The sequence below is a fragment of the Trichomycterus rosablanca genome, chromosome 8 (assembly GCF_030014385.1).
Source record: "Trichomycterus rosablanca isolate fTriRos1 chromosome 8, fTriRos1.hap1, whole genome shotgun sequence".
Classification (NCBI taxonomy): domain Eukaryota; kingdom Metazoa; phylum Chordata; class Actinopteri; order Siluriformes; family Trichomycteridae; genus Trichomycterus; species Trichomycterus rosablanca.
Window position 1 is genome coordinate 8796500 of NC_085995.1, and position 10964 is coordinate 8807463.

Sequence of the window (10964 nt, forward strand, 5' to 3'; positions counted from 1 at the left end):
CCAGTTTAAGTCTTAGAGCTACCTTATGTGCCTCTGTGCAGTAACTAACTTCATAAATTAACTGAAAATATCTTGTTCATTAATATATAAAAATTCACAGTGTTTGCTAATGCTTACACTAATATATATTGTTACAATAATTGAGCTTGTGCCGCTTTAAACAGTGTTATAAACACGTTTTTACTTTGCCAGTGAAAATAAAGTTATGATAGTGCTAGTGGCTTTTTCTAAAGTTCAAAGATAAAGCATGTCTTTGTCATGTTTAAGTATTCACCAATAGTGAATGAACAGATGTAAGGGTTTTCACTGTCCATGCTACATCTAGCTTATGTTACCTGAAGTAAGCTGCATGTTTGCAGATAGTCTGTGGATCCAGTGTGACTCTGTCTCTTGACTTATATTTTTAGTTTTTGTATTAAACAACTACTTATTGTACTGATCTTATCACTGCAAATTAGCGGCACATAATAAATGTTTTATGTAATAATAATAATAATAATAATAATAATAATAGTAACAATAGTAATTATAATGAAATGTGTATTTCATTTTAAATTCATTCTTATTATTATTATTATTATTATTATAATTATTATTGCCTCTAGTTAGAAATTATTGGGTTAGTGTGTGTACAGTTTCTGCTTTAAATGATTTTTTAAAACAACAATAATAATAATAATAATAATAAAATGCACTTTGGAGTAACAACTGTTGTGGGTGCCACATTGTCCAAGGAACCCAGGTGTGGCCCTTACATATGCTAACATCTGTGAGAGTTTGGCCTGTTCAACCTGTTTCAATGTGATTTTTCTTTTACATCTCACAGCTATGCCAGATGGTTTAGCTGTTTTGAATTGACAGAAGATGTGCATGAGTGTGATTGAGTGAGTGTATCATGTCCTGTGATAGACTGGTTTCCTGCCCAGTGTGAATTCCTGGCTTGTGTCCATCATTTTTGGAATAAACGTGGATGAGTGTAAAAGGCTAAATGTGTGATGACCTTTGATGAACTGTCCAGGATGTATTTCTACTCTGCACCCAGTTTTGCATCCAGGAACAACTATGAGCAATCCACGATTAAGTTTAATTACTACTACTGTCTGTGTATCTTTGTATTGTTTTGACAGTATTGGAGAAATAGCAGTACATGTAGTGATTGTGTCAGAATAAAAAAAATTCAAAAGTATATATATAATATAAGTAAAAAGCACTAAACTTAATTTCGGCCTTGCTTAATTTGTATTGCCGAAGACTTTTGTTAAAGACGTTTGTGTAGGCCTAGTTGTGAGTGAATCAGTGTGTGTGTGTCTGAGTGTGTTTGTGTGTGTGTGAACTTGCGATGTGTAAGTGCTCCATCCAGAGTGTGTTTGTTACTTGTATCCAGTGTTAACACTGACTGGCATTAGCAAAGAAGCTTTAAATTACTTCATTTATTTTATATCTTCTAACCAACCTCATATTTCCAAGGTGTCTGTATAATCTTGTCGTTTTCAAGAGTGTCTGTAATGATCTTTACATTTACATTTGTTGCATTTATTAGACGCTTTTATCCAAAGCAACTTACAGTTGTATGGAATATCATTCAAACAATTGAGGGACCATGGTGACTTGGCGATAGTGAGGATTGAACCGGCAACCTTCTGAACTTTCGAGCAACCACAGCTCAGAAAGCACAGCCTATTCAAACATAATTCTAAATTCCTTCTAAATGAAGCTTGTTTTATAACTCTTTTAACAACAAAATGTATGTTTATTTAGAATAAAGTTGATTTGATTAATACATTTACCCACCAACTTTTTGACTATACTGTAAACCTTTAATTATAGTCTTTTTTTTTTTACATTAAAATACATGATCTTGTGAAGAAAAAACTATACCTTTACTCTGTTCTAGGCTTAAATGACATATGTAACAAAAGTCACAAATGTTAAGCACCAATCATAAAAGTTAAGCAGATTAAAATGTAACTAAACAAAACCCACATTAATTAGTTAGTCCACTCTGAGTCAACACAAACTTTAAAAACAAACTGTGGTCAGTGCAGGCAAACTTTTAATGGACCAGGAGACCTATGTAGGGATCTTGTAGGTTATTATCAATTAGCCCAGAGTCAGGTAGGTGAGACCTCTTTGTGATAGGAAATCACTCAGGGTCCAACCAGTTGCCTGCAAACAAAGTCCATCCCAGAGTGGCCCCATAATAGGTCCAGCACAGACTTGTTTGCTGGGACTATATAACATTAGTTATACAACATTGTGCAAATATTAAAATTGGACCACGAGGTTGTCTATGTTGGGGTGTTATTATTTAGTGTTTTTGATGATTGTGTCAGAACAGAGTTTCTGCAGCAGCTTTGCTTGAAAACGATGTCTATTCAGGTTTACCCAGGAGACCCATTAACGTCCACACCCGGTGAATAGATTTGTCAGGAAGGGAAAAGAAACTCTTACAGATGTTAAAAACATTACAGCCTAGTGCCATTGGACTTGGAGTTGATACACTTACGTTTTTAAGACAATGAATCAAATAAAATCCCTAAACGCTCCGTTGATAGTTATTGTAAAATCAAACACCGATATATTCTAATAAAAAAAACAAATAATTATTTATAGTTATTTAATGTAGAATACGTTTAAATTAGGTACGTCATGAATATTTAAGCACTGTATCATTTAGCTATAACATTCAGCTGGCTTAGATTCAGTCTTTATTTTATATTAGACCATTTGTAATTCCAAGGTGAAATGTAAATAACGCTCAACTGGGCAAATTAACAATACTATTGTGCTTCTCATTTACATTACAACAGTCTCGCATAAAGCCCATAGTTTACTGTGAATGGACACATCCTGGATTACGTTCTTACTGAGCACCTTTGCATATTCATCACTTTTTGCAGGTGAATAAGCATCAGTAAAAGAAAAAAAAGGTTGAAAATTAGGTTAACTGCTCTAAAGTCGTATTCATTAATGGGCTAAATAGGTCCTTGGAGGTTCACTGGAAATGTAAATCTTGTATAAGCGCACAACGTTGCGTTTATGACAAAGATGATGGTGTTTAACACAGTTGGTCTTTACATTTTATACATTTTTAAGCAGTGTCTCTTTTTGTTTAGAGAATTATGGATTAATTTGTTTGGATATTTTAAATTAAACCCAATGTATCTCCTCTGTATCTGGCATTACCACCACTAATAAAAGTACAAAAAATCGTGACCTTACTAAGAGTAGGGTGTTTTAGTAAGAATCCAGTAACCTATTCAACCTCCTCATTAATACGAATTTACTAAGGTTAACGTATTGGTCTTTATCTTTCAGAGATGCCTTGGCATTTTACGTTATTCAAAAATGTTAGAATTTATAGCATACACTAAGTGCACTACAAAACAAAAAAAGTTGATTAACATAATAAAATTTCCAGATGGACATAAAAACTTTAAATAAGTTATTCAACACTCTGTAAGGGCGACTTTAAATTAATTGTGTACATAATTTCCACCAATACACAATATGTAACTTTAACATTAAAAGACATAATTCAAAATCTTCAACATCTTAAACAGTTATATTGCGCATTTTGCAACCTACACGCGTCAATGAAAGGCTGGCTTTAGACTCAAGTTCGTTTATGTTGACACACTAAAATAACTAAATATATGCACTTTTTTCCCCTGGATGGTCCCCATCAACATCTCGAAAGCACTAGGTTACAGACATCATAATGTATAGATAAAGTGTGTGAGTGCGCGCCCCTGCGTTCAGATGATAAAAGAGGAAAGTCCAGAAGCTCTCGAATATATTGGTTAGTAGGATACATCACATGGCAAAATAAATATATACAATTTGTTCACTGTTTTCAGGGCAGTTCATTGGAAAATTATAAAAATGCACATTACTGTAAAATTTTAATATTAATAAAGCTTCTAATGACTTAAATGTTTTTGGCCATGTATTTTCTGACGGTGATAAGTGATCTTTTGACTAGAATTTTACTGTGGCTTTTAAAGTGGCTTAATTATTTTAAGTATTTATTTAGTAAAAACATAAATAATTTAGCATAATTATTAACAAATGCTAAAACATCATAATTTCAAGAATAAATTAGAGTAATATCTCGTCATAGGTAAACGTGTCTAGTACATGCATCAGAAATGTTATATTAAAATGAATGGGTCGTAGAATGTGCCCCTCCGTGACTTGGTCGAAAAGAAGAAAAAATATTCTAATAAAAATGTTGCCAAAATATTATGGTGTAGCAGTAAAATATAGCTAAATGTCCATTAAAATAAATATTATTATTATTATTAATGATAATAATAATAATAATTATTATTATTATTATAATATTTATAATAATGTTGTAGGTTACTATTATTATATAATTTAACACTAATATATTAACACTAATTGATAGTTTTTAAAATGTGCGTTTTCAAGAGTTCTTCGAATCTCTTAATCATGCGGCTCTTAAGTTACTTGTGTCTAAAATACCTAATATCTCTTTCTTAAAATGCTCTACTGCAACACACTGGCACGGTCCTGTTAACAAAACTTTATAGTGGGTATTGTTAAAATCCACAATTAAAACTAGCACAGTTTTGTTATCACTTATACACACTAGTATAGTTTTCAAAACGCTTTGCTGTACTTCACCTCTGTCTAGCAACTGCTCCTTCATTACAAAACTCATACCACGTGACTACCAAGGCTTTCTAATCCTTTTGAAAATCCACAGAAAGCATCCTTTCATGGAGTATTTCTTTAGGTGGTATGATCCGAAGACCGAGTCTTTTTCGTGCTGTCGTTAACATCATTTTGTTCTCATGTCGCAATTTATCCATCAAAACCTGAATCATCATCTGTGCATCTGTTGGATTCTGAAACGTTACAATTCAGTCTCTGGGAATTTTTAGTGTCATACTTTTGCCGTGTTGTGACGTAATTTAGTCAATAAATAGTCGTTTTAAAAATAAAATACAGTTAGGAAGAAAGCATTGAGCCGGTCCATGGGGGAAAAGTTGTATTGTATATTGTGATACTGTAACATTGTAATGTGGGCGAATCATTTTAATCGTATTTGATTGTTTACTTGGCATCCATATTAACTGTTGTAAATGTGAGTAATACGTAATATAGCGCAAATGTAATACTAGGAACAGAAGACACATGTTTGCTATTTCAGGTGGTTTTGTCATATTCACAATAAGTTCATTAGTTTTGCTTTCACTGCATTATAGTTAGTTAGTTAGTGTTACAACAACATTTTCTGTGAATTCTAAAATGTAAACAAGTGGCATTTTTGAGCAAAGAAAACACATGATCCAGAACTGTGTCCTTGTGCTAAAAATACTGAGATGTATTTAATAGGGTGTGGTGTGACATATATCTTAGAAATGTATAGATTGTTGCAGAATGCTTAAGTACTACTTGAATATAAAAACTTTGTATTCAGTTTGCTATACAGTTATTAGATTAATTTGTTATAATACAACTTATTTTCCATTGAAATCCTACAAGGCCTACACAGTGCAGCTTCTCAACTGACATTAAGAAACTGGCACCAATATGACTTGTTACCATTCACTTTACCTCTGGTTATGGCTTTAAGGCTGAAAACACTTAAGGCCTTATAAGCAAAGTCGTATTTCTGAAAGCATTTCTAAAACTTGTTAAACCATTCCAGATATCCCGTGTAAAGGCCTGTGTAAGATATGTAAACCTTCCTTATTAGTATGTTAAAGAAGGCCACTGTGCAGACTACAACTTGTTCCGCCCCTTTAAGAAACAAGATGCTAAGATGGCGTCTTACTCACTGCCAAGTTCAAGTCTACTGCACACTCGCAGCCAGAGATTGAGCAGAGAGAAGGATTTCATACAAATGCTCTGGAATCACCAGATCAAACAAGGTGTGAAAGAAGAGAGAAATTCGGTCTACGTTTGTCACATTTAGGAACTTTTTAATCTTAATCAAAAATTCACATTTCCCCTCATAAGTAGTTTGTTAAACAAACAACCCGACAAACAATAGATCTACTTAAAAATACAAGCTTTTTTTTTTATTTCCTAGACTATAAACTGGCTGGTGGAAATCGCACTGATTGCCCCGACTGTGGCACATTTAAAAGTTCATACATTTGCTTTGCAGGAATAACTTGCTGCTTTAGGCGTTTTACACAAGATGTTACAACATCACATTCAAGTTTTTTAAAATAAATTCACGTCTTATTATACATCGAGGACTGCTGGGGTAAAGATCGATTTCTTTAAATGAATATATAGAAAATATTTTATAAAACATATTCGTTACATTATGTAAATAAAAGTACTCAATATACCACTGTCACTTCAGAGGTACTGTAATGGATTTTATCACGGTTTTAAAAGTACTGCTGGTGTTTGGAAGTCGTAAGCAGTATAAATAAATCTGTTAATGCATATTAATTAAATCGTAAAAATACAAAAACGTTACAATGCAATGCTGTTTCTCTTTGTGCCATTAAACAAATGTGTTCTCTTGAAGTATATTTTTTCTTTCCCATTGATAATGCCCCACACATAATTCATTTTAAAACGGTATTCACATAAAACTAGCAAATGGTTAATGTACTGTTCCATATGTTACACGACAGAATCATGACGAAGAACATTTATAAAAATTTACGTAACAAACTAGCTTAAATTTAGAACAATGCATAGTGACAGACAGAAAAAGTTTTATTTGAGTTTGCTGTGTTGTTACAGTTCATTGTTCTTGTTGGAAACATTAAAACACATATTTGCTTCCACAAAGACAGTACTGTAACCATTAAAATGGAATTCCATACTGAGTGGATTGTGCCCAGGGAATCTGATTTGTTAACACTGTCACAAATGTTTAGTAATGTTTAGTAATGAAATGTATATACTCTGGCATAACACAGCTAACAATCTGACCAAAATCTGAATATTACTGGGTAATGTTCCACTTCAATCTGACCCTACCAGTATCTTTAAATACTTTTTTTTATTAAAATGACCACAAACAAAAAATAGCGCTTTATATCTATTAGCAAGTCAAAATGTGTCTGCTGGTTTGGTCTACCACAGCTTCATGAGCAGAAAGAATCTTTACAACACTATAAACTGTAGAAAAAACATCAAGTTAATTTTATTAATAGTTGATGTTTCTGATCCAGTTAAGACACGTTTATTGGTTGAAAAAAAACGATACAATCGTATGAAGGAAGCTTGTAGAGTCAAAAACCCTGTTTTAATGTTAAGCTGGTTATTTTATGAATCAAAACTGTACAATCTTGTTAGAAAACATTTCCATAAATATCATTTAAGATTCGGCCCTTTTGCCGGTAATTAAATTACAAATTGATAAATATGGCATTGAGGATATGTATTTACATCGTTATTAACAAAAGGCAACATCATATTCAAAGGTAACAATCGTAACCTACCACATTTTTTTCCATTTCATAACGGACGTGGACAACAAATTCGACTCCATCAAACAAGAAAATACATTCACGTGTAGGCTATATACTTATTTATGATCTTTTTTCTTCTTCTTAATGCTGCTGTTCAAGTTCAAGACAAAACTTTGGCACATTTCGTAGACTGAAGTGTTTAACAATCAATCGAAAGGCGACACGGCCGTCACCGTTATAAAAACACCGTGAAATAGTATTTTTCTTTATTTTTAAATAAACTTTGAGAAAATACATAAAATGAAAAATAAAATAATCATCTGTATTCTGAAAACTAAAATGGGAAATTATTTTAATGTTTTTTTTGTTTCTAGAAAGTGTATTTATTTATGATTTCTTTTTCAATCTCGGAATAAAAGTCAGATTTGTTTTTATATCCTGAGAACGGAGGAGGCCTGTTGTGGAGAACTCTCAGCACTCTTCGTGTTCCTCCACTGTCTGTTTGTTCACCCATGTGTGAATAGTGTTTTTTGTTTTTTTTAAAGGTTGTTTGAACCTTTTGGTCCGCAATGAAAGTCGAAGTCTCAAACGTACCATTCGTTGAAGTTGGGCGCTAAAGCGTCGCTGTGTGTTGATGTGCTTTGCACGGTTGATTCAGGCGTTTTGGTGGGATCCTCTGAGTTCGCTGAAACCAGCACCGGTGGCGTCGATGATTCGTATCCCGAACTCGCTGCTGGAGACGACTCTGAACCTTGTGACTCGTGGACCTTTGTGAACAGTGGTTAGAAAGAGTGGACGTGTTATAAATGTGCACAGATGCTTGTATATCTTGCATATGTTTGCATGTGTTCTTTAGGAGAATTCTGATCTCTGATTGTGGTTTATAATTATAAGAGGATAGATCTTTTCCCACAACACGTTAACGAGCTGTTAAAAGATAAACCTACATGTATCCTACATATATGTGTATATACATGTATATGTATGTGTACTTAAGTATATTCATACACATGCGTATGTATGTTGATGTTTATATATAGATATGGCTATATTGGCCCTATTCAATGTGCAATACTCGCCACTCCATCACTTTACTATTTAATATTTAATCTACATTTAATTTGTACCATACACTGTATACTTGGAACTGCACGTCCCTGCACTTTCACTTTCATTCATTCAGTTGTTACTCACATCCTCATCATTCCTCATAATTAATAACTGCACTGTAGTTATGCAACATAATATTGTAAAACTCTATCTATCTAAACATGCTGCTCTCAGTTGACCTATATAATTTTGCAAGTTAAACTTGAGAGCATATTTAATATGTTTTGCCAAAAATGGAAAACAATACAGAAAAACTTTTATTTATTGAACAGCAGATTAAGCCTGACCTGTATTGGCAGTACAAAAAAAATCAAACAAACCACAAAAAACAGTGATAATTTACCTTCATGTGTTTCCTGAGAGAGCTTGGGTGCGTGTAGGACTTGTCGCACACTTTGCAGATGTAGGGCTTGTCAGAAGTATGCACATGCATGTGCTTTTTTCGGTCGCTGCTGTTCGCAAAGCGCCTGTCGCAGCCCTCGAACTCGCACTTAAACGGCTTCTCGCCTATAAATAACAGAGAATGAAATTGATTGCAAGCTATACATTTAATAGAAAACGTTTGGCCTATTGCAAAGAGCGCAAAGCATTGCGTAATAAGCAGTTAGTGCTAAAATACACTTTACTATTTTGACTAGCAATGGAAACCTGATTTATTATTTTTATTTGTTTTTAACTTTTAAAATAAATGTGCATGTTCATTCTGCACGGTGCATTTCTATTTAATACTACTTATACAAGAACCCCATGCAACTTGCCAACTGTAGCCATTTTAAACAGCTTGCCTTACATTGCGTGTGATTCTCAGAAGCAACGGGTCATTGATTCTGACACATATCCATCCAGGGGCCATCAGATTAAATGTAATTTGCCCACTTCAACACTTGCACACAAACATTTCGCGTTTGAGTCATGGATTCACACAGCTGACCAAAGACGTTTTATTTCTGCCTTAAAGTTAATTTAGGCTATACTATTATAATAAACAGATAATTACAGCAGAACTGCTAAAACCCTCTTGCGCATTAAAAATCTACATTTTACACAAAAATAATTATAAAATTTAATATTTAGAAAATGTCGCAATATCGTCCCGCTCATAATAATAAAATCTTGTTTATCAAAATTAGCTCCCATAATCAGAAAAAAGAATAAACCTACCTGTATGAGTCCTCTTGTGAATTTTTAAATTTTCCGATCTTGCAAATATTTTCCCACAACCAGGAAACGGACAGGGGAACGGTTTCTCCCCAGTATGCACACGAATGTGGTTTACGAGTTTGTATTTGGCCTTAAAGGATTTGCCCTCTCTCGGACAGTCCTCCCAGTAGCAAATGTGGTTGCTCTGCTCGGGCCCGCCAACGTGCTCCATGGACACATGTGTGACAATTTCGTGCATGGTGCTAAAAGTTCTGTCGCACGTCTTTTTGGGCCTGTTCATTTGGTTCTCGTCTATCCACTTGCATGACAGCTCTTGCTTTATCGGCTGCCTCATGTAGCGGAAGAACGCACCCGGGCCGTGGTGCGTGGGCACGTTCATGCCCATGTTCATGTTGATGGGATGGTTGTAGTTGTGCAGTGGAGCGGAGCCGTACGGATCCGTGCGAGGGCTCGGGACATGGCGGTACGGATCCGGCCTTCCGAAAAGGTCCCCGCGTAAACCGAGGTGCATCTGACCGTTTACTACGTGTCCTCCGGGCGAAGTATGGCTCACACTCTGCTCGTGAAGTCCTGGAAACAGCAAATGGCCTGGGTTGTCCGGGATTCCAGGGGGTGCGTGAAGACTGCCCGCGGAAGCTGCGAAGATCCCGTGCTGCGCGCCCGTGGCTGTCGACTCGCTCCGGTTTCGGAACAAGAAGTCCCGCGTGGAGTTGAAGGCACCTCCACTGTAGGAGCCGACCTGTCCTCCGTGATGGTGGTGTCCCAGCGCGGCTGCATATCCACCGGCTTGCGGAGTAAAAGCTGATGTCTGGCTGGGGGCTATGTCGTGTGTAACGGGACTGATCTTAAAAGCGGCCGGATGGGACGAGTCCGCAAAAGGATTGAGCCCCAGCCCGTGCTCCCTGTTCCCAAGCTCATGGTGTCTCGGAGTTCCGAAGCCTCCAACTCCGAGCGATGGGAACTGCGGACCGCTATCGAGGAGCATAGTCATTGGGCTCGGTCGACAAAAGCGAACGATGGAGAGGAAAGAGGACCTGAAACCCCAGGTTTAGCAAAATAAAGTTCAATTACGCACGCGGTAAAAAGAAAGAAGAAGGAGCGCGAACTAAACCTTCTCCATCTAACACGCGAAATGCATTTAAAATCGTTTAAAACGTTAGATAATAGTCCCAGCCTCGGCAAGCAGGGGGTTAGAAAACTCCCGTTAGTGGGATCCGTGAGAAAGAGGATCAAACTTCCCCCCCTTTCCAGATGAATGATGTCCTTGGACTGATAAAG

At 35.7% G+C, this 10964-nt stretch overlaps 1 protein-coding gene across 1 annotated transcript; it reads right to left on the reverse strand.

The window, feature by feature from the left end:
- Positions 1-7762: 7762 nt before the first annotated feature.
- zic3 (zic family member 3 heterotaxy 1 (odd-paired homolog, Drosophila)) lies at positions 7763-10677 on the reverse strand. The gene is made up of 3 exons (XM_062999816.1): positions 9687-10677; positions 8869-9032; positions 7763-8182 (listed from the first exon to the last, which is right to left on the reverse strand). The coding sequence occupies exons 1-3, from the start codon at positions 10675-10677 to the stop codon at positions 8000-8002; spliced, it is 1338 nt and encodes a 445-aa protein (XP_062855886.1). The 3' UTR covers positions 7763-7999.
- Positions 10678-10964: the final 287 nt, after the last annotated feature.

Excerpts from the sequence above, each read along its gene's own strand:
- zic3 (XM_062999816.1), bottom strand. The coding sequence starts at position 10,677 with ATGACTATGCTCCTCGATAGCGGTCCGCAGTTCCCATCGCTCGGAGTT. Across the intron at positions 9,033-9,686 it reads TCACAAGAGGACTCATACAG|GCGAGAAGCCGTTTAAGTGC; the intron begins GTAGGTTTATTC and ends TGTTATTTATAG. Across the intron at positions 8,183-8,868 it reads CTCTCAGGAAACACATGAAG|GTCCACGAGTCACAAGGTTC; the intron begins GTAAATTATCAC and ends CTGTTCACAAAG.